The 17,423-nt window shown below is 51.7% G+C and overlaps 8 protein-coding genes across 8 annotated transcripts; 4 read left to right on the top strand and 4 right to left on the bottom strand.

Moving 5' to 3' along the window:
• Window positions 1–632: 632 nt before the first annotated feature.
• On the top strand, window positions 633–1,165 carry PG997_010240 (uncharacterized protein; the record flags this gene model as incomplete). Its single annotated transcript, XM_066814555.1, has 2 exons — window positions 633–920; window positions 1,022–1,165. 2 exons carry the CDS (start codon window positions 633–635, stop codon window positions 1,163–1,165), a joined length of 432 nt encoding a protein of 143 aa, XP_066666517.1.
• A 2,465-nt stretch (window positions 1,166–3,630) lies between these two features.
• On the top strand, window positions 3,631–4,261 carry PG997_010239 (uncharacterized protein; the record flags this gene model as incomplete). Its single annotated transcript, XM_066814554.1, has 2 exons — window positions 3,631–3,821; window positions 3,979–4,261. 2 exons carry the CDS (start codon window positions 3,631–3,633, stop codon window positions 4,259–4,261), a joined length of 474 nt encoding a protein of 157 aa, XP_066666516.1.
• A 438-nt stretch (window positions 4,262–4,699) lies between these two features.
• On the bottom strand, window positions 4,700–5,254 carry PG997_010238 (uncharacterized protein; the record flags this gene model as incomplete). Its single annotated transcript, XM_066814553.1, has 3 exons — window positions 4,700–4,805; window positions 4,907–4,976; window positions 5,068–5,254. 3 exons carry the CDS (start codon window positions 5,252–5,254, stop codon window positions 4,700–4,702), a joined length of 363 nt encoding a protein of 120 aa, XP_066666515.1.
• A 402-nt stretch (window positions 5,255–5,656) lies between these two features.
• On the top strand, window positions 5,657–6,942 carry PG997_010237 (uncharacterized protein; the record flags this gene model as incomplete). The annotated part of the gene is made up of 4 exons (XM_066814552.1): window positions 5,657–5,704; window positions 5,889–5,901; window positions 6,192–6,545; window positions 6,608–6,942. The coding sequence occupies 4 exons, from the start codon at window positions 5,657–5,659 to the stop codon at window positions 6,940–6,942; spliced, it is 750 nt and encodes a 249-aa protein (XP_066666514.1).
• A 476-nt stretch (window positions 6,943–7,418) lies between these two features.
• Window positions 7,419–8,075, bottom strand: PG997_010236 (uncharacterized protein; the record flags this gene model as incomplete). The annotated part of the gene is made up of 2 exons (XM_066814551.1): window positions 7,419–7,620; window positions 7,759–8,075. The coding sequence occupies 2 exons, from the start codon at window positions 8,073–8,075 to the stop codon at window positions 7,419–7,421; spliced, it is 519 nt and encodes a 172-aa protein (XP_066666513.1).
• A 1,630-nt stretch (window positions 8,076–9,705) lies between these two features.
• Window positions 9,706–10,737, bottom strand: PG997_010235 (uncharacterized protein; the record flags this gene model as incomplete). The annotated part of the gene is made up of 1 exon (XM_066814550.1): window positions 9,706–10,737. The coding sequence occupies one exon, from the start codon at window positions 10,735–10,737 to the stop codon at window positions 9,706–9,708; it is 1,032 nt and encodes a 343-aa protein (XP_066666512.1).
• Window positions 10,738–11,949: 1,212 nt separating this feature from the next.
• On the top strand, window positions 11,950–15,359 carry PG997_010234 (nucleolar atpase protein; the record flags this gene model as incomplete). The annotated part of the gene is made up of 4 exons (XM_066814549.1): window positions 11,950–11,966; window positions 12,058–14,543; window positions 14,603–15,092; window positions 15,152–15,359. 4 exons carry the CDS (start codon window positions 11,950–11,952, stop codon window positions 15,357–15,359), a joined length of 3,201 nt encoding a protein of 1,066 aa, XP_066666511.1.
• A 491-nt stretch (window positions 15,360–15,850) lies between these two features.
• PG997_010233 (uncharacterized protein) lies at window positions 15,851–17,063 on the bottom strand (the record flags this gene model as incomplete). The annotated part of the gene is made up of 2 exons (XM_066814548.1): window positions 15,851–16,905; window positions 17,039–17,063. 2 exons carry the CDS (start codon window positions 17,061–17,063, stop codon window positions 15,851–15,853), a joined length of 1,080 nt encoding a protein of 359 aa, XP_066666510.1.
• Window positions 17,064–17,423: the final 360 nt, after the last annotated feature.

Genomic DNA, 17,423 nt, shown 5'->3' with positions numbered 1-17,423 from the left:
GCCGAGAGTGGCACAGCCTTTCGAAATAGAGACGTCTAGAACCCAGCCGCCGGTCTAGGGTTTCAGTTCGTAGCACGGGGATGGCTGTTGCCGAGGCCGATCAGGTTCTCGATGTCTGGATCAATCGTGAGTTGCCAGCTGAGGAGAGCCCAGATCCGTTCATCCTTGAAGTGGCAGAGCTGAAAGCACTAGCGCTTACTGTAGGTGACCTCAGGTATCGTAATTCTGTGAGGGGAAATGGGTGTGCTAAGCCGCCGTTGTCCTATGTGATGTTGTCGATCGTGTTCATTGAGGCAATGATGAGGAAACTACGAACATGCAACTGTTCCTTTGCCTGTGCGTAATACGCATGACTTCAGATCCCACTGCGTGGATTGTGCACGCTAAACGTTAGAGTCTGGAGCTACCTTGTATGGTGTTTGTTGGCTCTGCAGCTGAGCCGGCCAGGCAGGTCAACTTCACGTTGGGAATATGCGGCCATGTGAGCGGGCCGCGGTGTATAAATATATCGCAGACAGCCCACCTGGATTCCAGATTATTCTCCCCAAGCCAGCACAGCAACACAGCAACACACAGAGCCCTACAACATTATCTACACGAGACTCCAACTCGAACACTCAAAATCCATCAACATGCAGTTGACTCACCTTCTTGCCATCGCCAGCTTGGCCGCCACTGCCATCGCCCACCCGGTCGCTGATCCCCCGAACCCCGATGTTCCGAACCCCGATGTTCCGAACCCGGATGTTCCGAGCCCTGATGTTCCCGCCCCTGATGCTCCGAGCCCTGCGCCTGAGCCTCCGGCCGAGCCGCCGGTCGGCCGTGACATCCTTGAGCGGGCCGACGAGAAAAAGCCCCCCAAGACTACTTCCACTAGCGCCATGAACCCCGGCTCCACCACCACTGTGAACATCTGTATTGTGAGTCTCATCGCCTCCCTTTATACCATGCATCTTCGAATCAATCCAAGTACGCGACTGGGGGAAAAAAGAGAGAGACTAATCAATGGCAAACTCCATAGACCATCAACGTGAACGTCAACAGCAGTGGAAAAACGCCAAAGTGTCCTGGGACCGCCAAGTACCCCTGCGGATGGGCCAACTCGGCCAAGACCCAGTACAAGTGCTGCGTACGTAATACCCCTTCCAGCGTCCTACAGCCCTGAAAGAATGCTGGTTATGGGACTAACAACCCCCTTCTGGAAATAGCCCTCTTCCACGTGCTGAGCATGTGCAGCCATGCTGCCTCCATCCGGGTATACCCAGCATCGTCCGACCGGAAATGGTTGCCTGCCGTATGGGCGTATAGGAAACGTATGCGGATGAGGCCCTCCTTGGCAGACATGACGGAAGCCCGCGAAGGGAGGCGATGGCCATCCACCTTCTTTTGGAGTCCATGTGTGTGTTGAGTTTGCTCGGTTTTGAGTGTCACTCGCTTCTGCTGGCCTGCCGTGCCGGTATGGGTCGAAAAGAAAAAGAAAAGGGGCAAAAAAAATAATCCTTTTGGATAACCACGTGTCGTTTGTAAATACACGCACACAAACACACACAAGTGTTCAATGAGTGTTTAATCATAATCAATCAATCCTTACTTAATAAAATCCCAGAGTGAACATCATCGCTGCTACGGTACATACCATTGTTTTGAGACAAGCGCCCCTCTCTGTCCGTCCCCTGCTTAGACGATCTTGGTCCACTGGTCCTATATCCGCTACCATGAGGCTAGGGCTACTAGCATCCTATTAAGGCCTAGTCAGACCTCCGCGCCTTGTAGAATATGTCGCCGAAGCCTGGACTGTACTCAGTCTTGCCTTATCATCCGTACTGTTTGCTGCTACTTGACAAACGGCCGCCAGCGCTGGACCCATGTCATTACACGGTGAAAGATCTCGCTTGTTACATACCATCTCCAGAATCTGATAGCTTTGGACCAACTGACCTTTCCGAAGCGAGGGCCTCATCCCCAAGAAGGCCGTGAGATATCTCAGCGCCTCAGGACGAAAACGAAATTTCGCCAGCAAGTGTAGAATCGGTTGACCCAGTAGATGTGGCCGTCAGCCATTTCGCTCTCCCGCCTCATGCAGGGAGGTCACTTTATAACACTACTGCTGGTTACCCAAAATCGTGATTGTCCAGCAGATTGCGGAAGACATTATCAATTGGCAATTATCAAGCAATCGTACGGACTTTGCTGCTTTGCCAGACACCTAACAATGGGGTATCCTAAAAGACAAGAGATAGTAGCAGAGATAAAGGTGTTTTACAGGAGGATTCCCCGAACGATTACCCGCAATCTTCACTCACAATCTTGCATCCCCGCCGAGAAAGAGGGCTACTACCGCATCAAGACCGTCGTCACAGAGGGGATCCCCGGTAGAGTCACCCAGTACCTAAGGTGGTGTTGATTTCTTTGTTGGATTGTGCTGTTGACTGGACTTCTATCACGCTCTGAGAGCTCAGGCAAATTGATTGCCAGGACTGGGAGCCAGTCAAATCCCATGAATAATAGAATACTCTCATGATATCTACTATTCCTCCTAGGCATAAGGTTAAACTACATCTATTTTAATTTAAATTTTTTAGTATATATTATATATATTTTAAACTAATAGAGTTTATTAATATAGCCGGCTTTTTTTACGCCCCCTTTTTTTACGTTTTTTACCTCTCTTTTTATTTAAGCTTACCTCTCGGCTTTTTTATCCGCTTTTTCAAGTCTTTTTATTAACTCTTTCACCTAATTATCCTTATAAAAGTCTAGAATTTTAAATTATTTTTAAAATTTAAAGGGTATTAAAATCTAATACCTGCTTTTAAGTCGATATATATTAAGTTTACTTAGTTTTAAGTCACTTACTTCTGCTAGCCTGCGCTGGTATAAGTCGAAAAGCAAAAGAATAAAAAAAGTCAATGATATCTACTATAAGTACACTACCTAGGCCCAGTCCTCATGGCTATTGACCAGCACTGCTTGATCGCACAATAGCACAATACCTAGACAAGTCTGAAGGAGAGGAAGTGAAGGGCGAGTGAGTAGATAATAGACTAGTGTCCGCTTTTACTCGTACTTGGTTCATGTATTATTCATATGGGAAACACTGAGGCACATCGTCGGTTTCACAGCCACCTACACGGCAGCACCAAAGATACCACAGCCTTTTCAACTCCAACGTTTCCATCACCGCAGACCGACAGCCCCAGAGTGAAAACACCGAAACGCACACGGTATCAGACATGGAATCCCTCGTGAACAAAGGTCTCTTACGGTAGCGTTTCTTCAAATTTGGTCACGATACATATTCCATCTCTAATATAAACGCCACAGGAGATCGAATATTATCCAATACACGCAATCCCATTATATTTAACAATGAATATCAAATACACGACCAGCCCGCGGCGCCTATAAGAAAAGCGAGAATCGGCATTGGATGCTATTCCGAACGGTTTTCGTTATATTCACCGAAAGAAACGGACCAGCATTCAATATACGAGCCCATATTCCATTCAATACAGGAAGCCGAAATGTATTCACCACCGGACAATCCCTATATAACCAGCACGAATTCTCAACGGTTAGATCTCCTAAACCATCTCTCCCCTATAACCATCTTCTACATAAACACACAACATGTTAAACAACCAAGGCAATGTTACCAGTGGCGAGCTGGACTATCGCTCGCAGCGCCGATGGGCACGCATTAAGAAGTGCGAGCCAGTTGTCGCCGATTTCCTCGCCAAGACGCCTCAGCTATCCGGTCTCAATGCGGCTCAGAAGGCGGAGATTCTCGACGAGGTCAAGACCCAGCTCGTTGACAATGTGTAAGTTCTTACCATTTCAAGCCAGTCAGCCGATGCCCCGACCCCTTTTCCTTCGGTTGTCATTGTTAGTCTGGGACAAAGGCCACATGACAGCAGGGCCTTTTCATTCTTCATCCATCGTTTTCACATATACTGACGTCTATTTTCGTATACTTAGCAACGACTTCATGGACACGAATCCCCCGCGGACTGTGTACCCGATGAAGGAAGCAGTGCGGGCTACACTCAAGTCCATCTTCTGCTACAATGAGAACAAGTTCGGGGTCCAGTGGACCGCTGACATGTTCGATGACAAGGATGAGGAAGCTGGACAGAATGCTGGTGGAAATTCGGGTGCGAACGCTGGACAGGACGCTGGACAGAATTCTGGACAGAATGCCGGACAGAATGCCAGACAGAATGCCAGACAGAATGCCGGCCAGAACGCTAGCCCCAGATAGATGGCTTCGCACACTGGATACAAGGGAATTTTGTGTCTAGAATAACATGGCATGCCACGTCCAAACCGACGCAGGGCGGATCTCAGCGGTACTAGAACGAAATTGAGACCCATTCCCGATACAAAGACAGATAATGCCCACCGGGCTCACTACGTTTTCGTGATTCCTGCTGTGAAGATGTTGCATTTTGATGCATGCTTTCACCGATCGCATGGTAAGCTGCGTGCAGTGTCCCACACGCTCAACAGAGCTTATTCACATTTTTGAGAAGAGAAGTATCAAGTTACTGCATCAATTCAGTCACTATCTCCCATTCATGTATGCCACTGCTTGGTGTCTCGGGACAGATTCCCACTGCTATGTTCTGTTTCCCAGCACATCCGTTCCCTTATTGACCACTATTGAGATTGCTGTGTGTTGTCGCATCATGCTCCCAGCCTAGGCCGAGACGCACTTGTAGGACTTGAAGTCTCTGAACATGTCGGGAATGTTCGGGACCTCACCCTGGGTGTAGGTTCGGGAGTCGCCGGTACAGCCTTTTTCCCTGTGTAGTAGAAAGTGAGACGTGTCAGTATCATGGCATATAATATACCGCTCTCCAGTGAGACGAGTGGCGAGAAAGCATGATTGGAACTTGCCACTTACTTCATGTAGATGGTGCACTTGTAGCCCTTGTAGACCTTGAGCGACTCGATGTACTTGAAGGACGAGGTCTCTGTCGGATCACAAGCAGAGACGCGGTGTTGTCAGCACACGGAGGAATGCTACAGGCAAAAGGGGACCAAGAGCGGGACTCGGTAGCTTACCGCAATGGTTCAAGCTGTCGGAATCATCGAAGTTGCAATTGCCGGCGAAATCCGTGTCGGTGCAGTACTTGAAGATATGGGTACCGGCAGGACCAGGGGTGGTGTCGGAGACATCCTCGGGGACGGGCGAGGCCATGGCAAGGCCGGCGAGAGTGGAGAGGAAGGGAACGACAGTGAAGAAGTGCATGTTGGCGGTGCTTGGAAGCTTGGAAGGCTGAGTGGATGGAAGGAAGAGGTCTGGTGTTTGAAACATTGGGATGTTTGAACGATTGATCGTGAGGGGTGTCGAAAGACTTAGCGGTGCAGTGGTTGTGGTTGTGGTGTTGAAGGAGGAGAAGTGCAGGAGGTGGAGTGAGGGCAGGAGGTGGAGTGAGGGCAGGCGGCTTTTATCCTCGGACTCGCCATTGGAGATGATTCACACCTCGAATTGCTTGCTGACTTGATGGCAAGGCCATTTGATCTGGCTCCTGCCATGTTCGATGACATATTAGCACTACTGCGCGGGTACCCATTGCTCCTTCTCAGACTCGACGCAAAGCCGTGAATGCTGCAGCAGACCAAGCCGGGCTGTGCCTTCCGCCAAAGCAATATGACACTCTCGCCCGCCGCAACATCCTCATATTGGACCTTCTGTCAGGTATTGCGACACATCCGCACTTGCAGATGCGAGTCCTGCATCCATCCAGTCAGTGGCATTTCGTGGCCAACCGTGACTAGCAATATTGCTCAGTTGCAGCTACTGCCCATTGCCAAGATGACCCAGCACGAGTAAGGATGAGAAATCATTTCGGTATCATGTTGATTGGCTACACCCTCTGTAGCTTCCTCGCCTGAGTAAGTACGCATCATTCCCAAGCCGAAGAAAACAATGATGCTTGTTCGTATCATCATTGATGTTCTTTTCGGCCTGTGATTGCAAGGGCATGGTTAGTGAGCCCTACAGATAGCTTGGCATAGAAGCAACGGCAAAATCGATGGCAATAAGCAGGCGTGAAGGGTAACTTTGGCCTTTGTGGTATCAGCAAACGACGCAGGTTGGCGAATGTTCTATTCATTTTGATGCTGTCACTGTCCCGTCTGAGACCCTGGCCTGGAAGAATAGAGCTTCTGCTGCTGGCGGGCAGGAAGACCCAGAAGTCGCCAAAAGACCGACCACAACCCGGAGAATGGCCAACATTATGGGGGAAACCGCGCGAGTCGGCCGGATCCTTTCACGGGCATGGGCCAGCCAGAATCCCAATTGGAGAGCGGAACAATGGATTTCTGGTACTCACAACGGGACTGTCGCCCCATAGGAGTGATTGCGCGCCATATCACAGATCTAGGTGGCCAAAAAGGGACAATGAGTCCCTTGTCTTTCCATGGGCTGGATGCTGGCGGAGGTCTGATCAACGTTATTGGCAGTATCTTAAACTCAGCACCAGCGCGACGGTCAGCATTCATGGGACAGACGTTCCGCGCCCAGAGTGACACAGATGGTGTTTGGCCCGCATCCGGTAGAAGGAAACTTGATAATTGAGAACCTACCCGTTCTAAATAGTCCAAATCCAAGGTTCCCAAGACGCGTTAGCCGCTCAGGCCAGTGCGTCCTCCTCCGACGCTCCTTCAAGGATCGGTCTGAGGATTCGACTGAATATTTCGCCGGAAGTCCCAGAGAACTCCTCCCTTAGTAATCACTTCGAGCGCATCCTGTGGGATACGTACTGCCCTGACACTCCCCGCTGGCAAATTCACCGACTCCAGACATACTGCCTTTCAGAAGAATCCAAGTTGGAGCAGCTACAGGCAGCTGTTACTCTGCTCATGGCCCGACTTATAAGCATTGCCAGTCTGTCGGCGTCCGCGATACCATCCCCCGAGCATACTCACGAATAGCAATCCGTCTACCCCCGAACGGATTTAGCCCCGATCGCGACCGTCGCGGTCAGATTCGTTCCGTATCTATCTTTACTGTCGTCATTACGTTTAACTCCGTTTGGCGCCCGTTTTCGCTGTTGTCCTCGCAGTTAAATTAATTCCATGTCCATTTTTGCCGCCTTTATTACGCTTGAATCCGTTCTGCGTCTCTTTATACCGTTTTTATACAAATATTACTCAGGTATAATATCTGAAAGTTACTGCTGGGATAGCAAAAGACTCTTGGACAATTTCACGAAACTCAGAGTAGGTAGACACGCTTGTATTGTCCTTGTGTCTATTGGCGCTCATGCAGCCGTTGCGTTTTGGCAACCGCATACGCTTCGTTAACTATGCCACCTATACACCTTGGTGTGTCTTATTCTCAAGTATAACACCCCATTCTGATGGAGAAAGGCTCCCCACAAGCTGCTGAGCCTATGTCATGAGGACAGTTACCGGCCGCCAGGGTTGTAGTCCTCATCAGAATCTACCTCCATCGCGTTACCCTCCTCCTGCAGACCAGCAGGCCAGTCAGCTGCGTGGTACGCGCCGCAGATTTTCGGGTTCCACTCGATGGTCTGGGCGATCGCGTTCTGGACGGCTCCCTCATATGGATACAGGGTGCGCGGGGGAGTGTTGGCCATAAAGTCGATGCTAGATAACGCCGAAAGAAACTGATCAGTATACAGGACAGTGCAAATTGGATACGATGATATAGGCATGGCAAATAACGCCGAAGTGCCCGCATAATGATTCGGCGACTGTGGGTATGCGGTTGAGTGCTCGACTTACATGTTCTCGCGAATCATCTCCTCGACTTCGGAGCGTACAAGGGCCTGCTTGGCAGCCGACAGTGCCATGAACTTCGCCGAAGCAGCAAGTTGGCGTTCCATGACTCCGCGGGCACGACGGCGGCGCTGGTAGACCCGCATGGGGTAGAAGTCCAGCTCAGCAGAGGTCATGCCCTGGGCGGGTGCGGGCGCGGCAGCGGCAGCGGCAGGCTGGGTTCCGGATCCGGAAGGCTGGGTTCCGGATCCGGTGGCCCGGGAAGCTTCACCTTCGGCGACAGGTGCGGTGCTAGCACTCTGTCTGCGGCGACGGTCCGACATGGTCTGAGGTGCGTTTTATTAGTACCGTCGTGTATAGGTGCGATGGCGATATGGGCGTTTTTACCTCGGTTGTTCGAGACGACTGTGCGTTTTTCAAGGGCGATGGTGCGTTTAACGTAGACGATTGTGCGGTCAACGAGGGCGATTGTGCGTAATTCTGGGCTCGGAAATCCAGATGGTATGGAAAGATGTGAAAGAGGAAAGAGATTCGGAATCTGGGGAGGAATTCGAGAAACTTAAATAGGGTCGGCGACACAGTGAATACAAGCTTCTATTGAATACATCTGGTGATTATTGAATGGACTCGGCGACATTGAATGTTACTCGGCGACATTGAATGCTTGCCAGTATTGAATACAGCTAGATAGTCTATTCACTTGCTCGTCACGGTATCTTGACATAGTGTATTAATATGTAGATCCGGTTATGAGTGTCCGTTTGGCACTCCCCTATTTCAGGGGTTTGTGCGCAGAGTGTTAGACATCATACGTAAGCTCAGTGGTATCGTTGTCATCGCTTAAACTCTGCCTGTGTCTAACTGTGTTATTATATTTGTGCTTGTATTCATCTCAGGCGGAGTAGTATATATGAGTAAGTAGGGTATTATGGATTTGGTCCTGTACATTGGCTCCCTATGCCTTTCTTGCCACGAGGGGACGATATAATACAGCTTATATAGACATCTTGTGTTGAGTCACAGTCATGGATGATGGACACTTACATGACCCTGAAATTTTGGACCAAGTTGACAACAATGCCAGGGAAACAAGGAAGGTTACAGTCACAACGATTCACATTTCAGCATGTCCACGTCCACCCCTGCCCAGCGTAGATACAGCCTTCATCCAGCGACAAACAACTACACGGCGTCTAAGCTTCTAAAAGGTCAAAAACATTCATTTTCTCAGACCATTCTGGACAAGTCAATAGAGTAATTGTTGTCATAGATGCTCATCGCCCCGCGAAGCGGTTCTTGTCATCAACATTAATTCTAGGTGCAAGCTGTGTCGTGTCAAGCCCATGTGCCAGTCAATTCGCTGTGGCGGGAGGCACTGTTTGGCGGGAAACATTGTTCACCCTTCCAGTTTGCGCTCATGCTCTGCTGCAATGACTATACACTATCAGTTTTGTCAGGGGATTACACATAATGACTGTAGCAATGGACCACAAGTTTGGCTGTGTGAATGTGCGTATTTTCACCTGGTGAGGTTGGTGGAATGATGGGAATCAATGAATATAGAATCCGCATCTTTCTAGGGCAGTGTCCAGGTGGTGTAGCATGGATATGGGTTATGCCTTACTCCAGCAGTGTCTCGTACGGAGAATCACAAGATGTGTCCCAGTAAATGGCTGTATTGGTGTTTCCAGTGTCTCGTATTTACTGAACATGACTGATCTCTATCCATTCACCAGTACCAGTGATCTACCTACTGCAACTATGGTGGTCAGGGTCAGGTGTCAACAAAGTTCTGCTGTACAAGCCATACTGGTATCAACTCCAGTGGACTGGCATGTGTAAAATACCAGCTCAATCCATCAGCCAGTAAGACACCTATGATTTGCTCAACTTTTTACGTCTCTATATGTCCAACAATGAAAGCCTCCATTTCACCTATGCCGATGTTGCTACTCATCTGAACATCAACTCGGGGTTCTCTGATTTGGCCACAATCTCCGCCTCGCGCTTCACGGTTTCGGTAAAGAGCTTTTCGAGCTTCTCCGAGCGGTAAACACAGCGCCACTCGTCCTGTCGTCGGATAGCCAGGTTCAGCGCGTTGTCGAAGGAGCGGACCCGGTGCGACTTGTCCTCGAACTGGACCACCATCCACTTATGGTGCGGGTACTGGTTGACGGGCAGGTGGAAGCCCCGGAGAGCCGCCCGGTCGTGCCAGCAAGAGACGGCGGCAATGAGGTCGACTGGATGTGACTTCTTGATTTGATAGGCCTCGCCGCCGTCCTCGCCGTACTGCTCCTTCTTCAGGTTCTTGGGCCGCTCCCAGTGGTACTCGCCCGTGACCTCGTGCATGTTGCGGGTGTAGGTCGTGAGCTTCGCTGTCTCGATGTTGTTGGCGCCACGAAGCATGCACTCCAGGCTGGTGGTCAAGAGGTACGGGTTGACCAGCTCGTGGTGGAACACGTGGACGTGGCGAATGTTGACCGGGATGAAGGGGCCCACGGTCTTGTAGAACATGCCCAGTCGTGTGGCCCGGATCTCGAGCTGGGACGAGAGGATGATCGCATGGGATTCCTGGGCGATGCGCTTGCAGGACTGCAGAAGGGCCGGGTACTTGCAGGTGCCCCAGGTGGGAGGGCTGGTGAAGAGGTAGTTGACGCTGTCTTGGCGCATGCAGACGTCGGCACAGTACTCGTAGATCTTGTTGCGGATCTCGGGTGGGATCTGGAACAACGGCGATTGCAGCTGCTCAAGTGTGTTCTTCTTGAACTCGTCGATGATCGCTTGCTTCTCGGCCAAGCTGCGTGGTGGCGATGGTTTTCGTGCTGCTACAGCTTTGTGGGACCGAGCCTTCAGGCCAGCTACCTTGGACTTCTGACCGAATGTGCCACGGTACTGACTTCCACGCATCCGGTAGACGAGAGCGCATGGATCGACACGCTCTGCAGCAGTCTTCTTCCGGCTGCGGAGCTTTGCCTTGATAGCCATATTTGTTGCAAGGAAATGCAGCACGTGTAGATGAATGTTGGGGCAGGTAATCTTCCCTGAGGAGGCAAAAGCCGGCAATGAAAGAACCTGAGATACTGAAAGATGATTAGCCAATCTTATCAACTTGGTGAACAAGGCGTGGTCTCTAGGGGGATTCTTACTTTCAGATGGCAGTTGTTTACCTGAAAACACCTTGAATACAAGAGTTGGCCACAGATCAAGCACCCGGTGACGGTGTTAGGGTGCCCAAAGTGGCAGTCCAACAGAACCAAACAAACCCCAAAAGGCTTCCAAATCAGAGGGCTTAGGAAATAATTGAACACAGGGACGAGCCCACAAGTCAATGATGCTTGACCAGGAAAGAAGACGACATAGGTGCTCAAGTTGGATGCGCACAATGGCAGAAAAGTTGTAGTGGGCTGCACCAGCGGATGCAAAACTAATAGAAGCTGCCGGAATTCCCTTTGGACTTGTAAACAGGACTGACTGGCAGGAGCAGGTGAGCTCCAGTTTAGGTCAACCTCAGATCATTCCACCATCACAGCACTTATCTTTCATATCGTTATCCCCTTGATGGCGAGAACGCTGCTTTTGGCATTGCATCCATTCCAGGACAGCTTCAGGTAAGTATTATGTTCGAATAAACACACTTGGCCATTATATCTAGTGGAATAAACATTATGCCAGTAGTATAAACAATTATTAATCCACACAGTACGGCATAAAACGGTGGAAGCAGCGCTGTCGCCATTAAGGGGATAATCAACTTTGGAAATCAGTGCCCGGGAGGTATCACTTGGATGGGAAGTCTCGGATCATCCGTCACAGTTGTATTAGAGACAAGCCACTGATATGGGCATTGCCTACGCTGTGGTAAAGCTCTCTTCGCAGGCCTAGATAAGAACCAATCAGAGCTTGGAAGCTCTCCCCTATTTGGCCTGCTCCAGATGGATTGAGCCAATCAGTAGTAACTGGGCGAGAGGCCATTTTGTGGTGGGGTGGCTCAATGTTAGGTGTGAGTCTATGGCCTAGCTACCCCACCATGAGCTGTTGGAGCTGTCTGCTTAGTTTCACCGCCCTGGCAGAATCCCAGGCTCCGCAAAAAGTTTTGGACTTGGGGGACTCGGAGCGCAACTGTCTGCTGGGCTAAAAGATCGCGAGTGGCCGACCGATTGAATGCGCATTTGAACTTCAGCACACCCAATCGCCATCATGGGACGCAAAGCTGTGTGAGTATATTTCCGGCGCAATCCCTATCGCTTGCAAGCTCCCAAGCATAGCATATAGTAGCTAGCAATACTAATGGCAATTCGCACACAGAGATTCGCGCATCCCCGCGCTCATTCGCAATGGCCTGCAGGAAAAGAAGCGTTCCTTCTTCGTCGTCGTCGGAGACCATTCCAAGGAATGTCTGGTCCACCTCCACTATATCATGTCCTCGATGGACTTGAAGACCAACAAGAGTGTGTTATGGGCATACCAAAAGAAGCTGCTTGGCTTCACGAGTCACCGACAGAAGCGCGAGTCCAAGATCAAGAAGGACATCAAGCGAGGCGTCCGCGAAGCCAACGCCGAGGACCCCTTCGAGCTCTTCGTCACCCTCAACGATATTTCCTACCGATACTATAAGGACTCCGACAAGATTCTCGGTCAAACATTCGGAATGGTTGTGCTGCAAGACTTCGAGGGTATCACACCTAATCTGTTGGCCAAGACCATCGAAACTGTCGAAGGTGGTGGTTTGGTGGTTCTGCTTCTGAAGGGCATGACCAGTTTGCGACAACTGTATAACTTGTCTATGGATGTCCATAACAAGTACCGTACCGAGGCTCACCAGGACGTCGTTGCGCGATTCAATGAACGTTTTCTCTTGTCGCTTGGCAGCTGCGAATCCTGCCTAGTTATCGATGACGAACTCAACGTCCTTCCCATTTCCGGCGGCAAGGGCGTCAAGCCTCTGCCACCGCCCGATCTGGACCAGCCCAAGACGGAGACAGAGTTGGAGCTTGATGCTATCAAGGAACAGCACCAAGAGGGCATGGTATTGGGTCCTCTTATCAAGTTGGCCAAGACGGTGGACCAGGCGAAAGCCCTCCTGACTTTCGTCGAGGCCGCTAACTCGAAGACACTCCGCGAGACTGTCACCCTGACAGCAGCCAGAGGTCGTGGAAAGTCCGCTGCCATGGGTATCGCAATCGCCTCCGCCATAGCATACGGCTATTCCAACATCTTCATAACTTCCCCATCCCCGGAAAACTTGAAGACCCTCTTCCAGTTCATTTTCAAGGGTTTCGACGCTCTTGGATACGGCGAGCACTCCGACTACTCCATCATGCAAAGTACCAACCCCGATTTCAACAAGGCAATTGTCCGTGTCAACATCTTCCGGCAACACCGCCAGACTATCCAGTACATCCGACCGCAAGATGCTCACGTTTTGGGACAAGCCGAGCTCTTGGTAATCGATGAGGCTGCAGCCATCCCTTTGCCGGTGGTCAGGAAACTTATGGGTCCTTACTTGGTGTTCATGGCTTCTACGATTAATGGCTACGAGGGAACCGGCCGATCTCTGTCCCTAAAACTGATCAAGCAGCTCCGAGAGCAGTCGAGAGCTGTGGCCACCTCTAGCAGCACTGAAGTTGCGGACCGATCCAGTGGCAAGGCCTCTAAGAGCGAGCATCAAGAGGCCATTGGAGGAAGGTCGTTGAGGGAAATCACCCTATCGACCCCTATCCGTTACGCCCAAGGAGACCCGACAGAAAAGTGGCTGAACAAGCTTCTCTGCCTCGACGCGACACTTCCTCGCACGAAAATCAACATCGCCGGCTGCCCCGACCCAGCACAATGCCAGCTGCTATATGTCAACAGGGATACCCTTTTCAGTTTCCACCCCGTTTCTGAGAAGTTCCTGCAGCAAATGGTGTCCTTATACGTTGCGTCGCATTACAAAAACAGTCCCGACGATCTGCAACTCATGAGCGACGCGCCCTCTCACGAGCTATTCGTACTGACTGCTCCGGTTACCAAGGCCAACCAGTTGCCCGAGCCACTGGTGGTCATTCAGGTTGCACTCGAAGGAAAGATTAGCCGCGAGAGCGTCTTGAACAGTCTTAGCAGGGGCACGCAAGCTGCGGGTGATTTGATCCCGTGGACTTTGAGTCGGCAGTTCCAGGATGAGAATTTCGCAGGCCTTTCGGGCGCTCGAATCGTGAGAATTGCCGCGTCGCCCGATTACGCATCAATGGGATACGGCTCCAGGGCACTTGAGCTGCTGGTCAACTACTATGAGGGCAAGTTCATGAACTTGTCCGAAGACGGTGATGTTGCGATGGAGGAAACGATGGAGCGAACCACGGCAGCAGAGCTTGCCAATGCCAACCTTCTTGACGACGATATCAAGGTTCGAGACATCAGCAAAATGCCGCCCTTGTTCTCGAAGCTGGAAGAGCGCCGCAATCCAGCTCTGGACTACGTGGGTGTGAGCTACGGTCTTACGCACGAACTGCTCAAGTTCTGGAAGCGATCCAAGTTCGCCCCGGTTTACTTGAGGCAGACATCCAACGACCTCACTGGTGAAAATACATGCATCATGCTGCGAACCCTCGAGAACGCCGATGATAGGTCGTGGCTGGGCGCCTTTGCTAAGGACTTCCAAAATCGATTTATGACCTTGCTTTCATACAACTTCCGATCTTACCCAAGTGTGCTGTCGCTTGTCATCGACGAATCCGCCAGTGCAGGAGCTCAACTCGACCCAACCATCGTGCCGCGGGCTTTTGCCAAATCGGATTTGGACAATCATCTCTGTAAGATATCACCGCTCCCTCATGCTCTATTGTTTTATGTAACTGACCGTCGTACGTAGCTCCCTTCGACCTGAAACGTCTTGACTCATATGCTAGCGGTCTGCTTGACTGGCATGTGATCATGGATCTCCTGCCAACGATTGCGACTCTCTACTTCACCGGCCGGATAAAGAGCCACGTGAACCTGGGAGGTGTACAACAAGCTATCCTGATGGCTGTTGGCCTGCAGCGGAAGGATGTTGAGGATGTGGCTCAGGAGCTGAAGCTCCAGGTATCCCAAGTGATGGCCATGCTCATCAAGATCATGCGCAAGATGATGATCTACTTCCAGAAGCTTGTCGCTGGTGCAGTTGAGGCTGATATGCCTCAGGCGAACTCGATGGGCGTCAGTGCTGCGAATGCAGACAGCGCTCACGACGACAAGATCGATGTTCGATTCAATCCCCTGGAGAAGTCTCTGGATGAAGAACTGGAAGAGGCTGGTGATGAAACTACAAGAGCTATGAAGCAACAGCAGAGGGAACTCATTGACTCTCTGCCACTCAACAAGTAAGTAGCTGAAAAAGCAACCCCCTGATTGCACAGATGACTAACATTTTCCTCTCCAGCTACGAAATCGAAGATACAGCGCCTGGCTGGGATGAGGCTGAGAAGCAAGTGGCTACCGCCACGAAGCGCGGCCAGTCCAATCCGGTGGTCAGCGTGAAGTCCTCCAAGGCGAAGAGAAAGGATGGACCTTCTGCCGCTGAGATCTACGAGGAGGAGTTTGGTGACAAGAAGGCCAAGAAGGCCAAGAAGTCGAAGAAGAGCCACTAGAATCAGCGTAGTCCATGATGGTACGGCGATCGGGATAGACGACTGTAAATAACCTTTGCATGGGTGGCGTTTTGGGGGATATAATTGGTACTGGGAATTTATACCTTGTTCTACACTACGAAATCCTGAAAGCAACGTTGCTTCGTCGTACCTCGTGAAAAGCAGCGAATATTTGCACTCTACTTCGGGTATCCGAACCCATTGTTACTCTTCAGTCCATACGTTACCTTACAGTAGATAGATGAACCTCAAGAGTTTCCACGTATGACGCTCCAAACGAGAGTACAATGTGTAGCAAACCCAAGATTGGGAGCATAGAACAATTGAACTATACACAACGCCGAATATTTGTTACATTTTCTCTATAGACACATTCCAAGTTTTATCTACAAGATTTTGCCCGTCCTTTTTTAGTCGTCTCGGTATTCGTTGCGCATCGCATGGCCAGTCATTCATTCAGTCAGTCAGTTGGTTGCATCGACCGGCAACCCTTACAGCCTCTTGAGGATGTCCTGGACGACCTCCTCGGTCTTGGCGGTGCCGCCGAGGTCGGGGCTGAGCAGCTTGCCCTCGGACAGGTTGCCGTCGACGGCGGCGTAGATCTTGGCGGCGGCCTCCTCGGCGCCGAGGAACTCGAGCATGAGGGCGGTGCTGCGGAGGGTGGCGATGGGGTTGGCGATGCCCATGCCCATGATGTCGGGGGCGGAGCCGTGGCAGGGCTCGCCGATGGCGAAGCCCTCGCCGACGTTGGCGGAGGGGACCAAGCCCAAAGAGCCGACGAGGGCGGCGGCGCCGTCGGACAGGATGTCGCCGTACAGGTTGGGCGCGACGATGACGTCGTAGGCCTCGGGCTGCCGGAACAGCTTGTACACCATGCTGTCGACGATCTGCTCCTCGACCTCGAGCTTGCCGGCGAACTGGGGCGCGGCCAGGGCCTCGCGCGCGGTGCTGCGGAAGAGGCCGTCGGTTTGGGACAGCACGTTGCTCTTGTGCGTGATGGTGACGAGGGGCGACTTGTGGATGCTGGGAGCGCCGGCGGCGCGGATCTTGTCGCGGCGCAGGGCGATGTCGCCGGCCATGGTGGCGATGCGGGACGAGGCCTTCTGGGAGATGCGCTTGATGGCCTCGGCGACCTTGCCGGAGCCGTCGGGGGCGTCAAAGGTGCGCTCGTCCTTGACGTAGAGGTCCTCGGTGTTCTCGCGCACGATGACCATGTCGATGGGCTTGGGCGCGGTGACGACCGTCTTGACGGGGCGGACGTTGGCGTAGAGGTCGAGCTTCTTGCGCAGGGCGACGATGGGGCTCGAGTAGCCCTTGACGGCGGTCGAGGGCGAGGAGACGGCGCCGAAGAGGGCGCCGTCGCACTCGTGCTTGAGGATGTCGACCGTCTTGTCGGGCAGGGCCGCGCCCGTCTTCTCGAACGTCTCGAAGCCGGCGTGCAGGTCCACGAAGTCGAAGCGCAGGCCCAGCGAGGAGGGCAGGGCCTCGAGCAGGCGCCGGCCGGCCGGGATCACCTCCTTGCCGATGCCATCACCAGGGATAAGACCTGTTCCACACACACGGAAAGTCAGTCGCAACGTCGGATTAAAGTGATTTTGAAGACTTGGCAAGATGGCAGCAGAATAAAGTGATTTTAGACAACCAAAGCTGCAAATGGAGGTATATTGGTTATAACTTACCGATTCTGAGAACGCGGGAGGCCATTTTTACGGATCGATTGCTGTCGTAAAAGACGGATGGGCGAGATTGGTTCCAAGGCGGGGACAAGCAGTGAAGCTCTCACCACGACCAAAAAAAATCCCACCCAGCAAAGCTCCTGTGTCGGCGCCGCGACTTTGCTAAGTTTGGAGTCACTAGTGGGGTGCCTGCAGTGGCCCGATTTGAAGCATGCATATTACATAACCCACCGTCAATAGTGCTCAATGTTCTCCAACATGGTGCAGCGTCGTGTTAGTGAGTCCAGGTTTGCGATGGGCTGATGGCGCTGTTCTGGCGGCAAACTGATTGAATACGAATATACTTGCAGAACTGGATTTGTGCCTTAGTTGCCTAGGGAATCACCTG

Source organism: Apiospora hydei (genome assembly GCF_038363865.1).
Source record: "Apiospora hydei strain CBS 114990 chromosome Unknown utg000007l_segment0_segment0, whole genome shotgun sequence".
In the NCBI taxonomy this organism is placed as follows: domain Eukaryota; kingdom Fungi; phylum Ascomycota; class Sordariomycetes; order Amphisphaeriales; family Apiosporaceae; genus Apiospora; species Apiospora hydei.
This window is presented reverse-complemented; position numbering and strand designations above follow the sequence as displayed.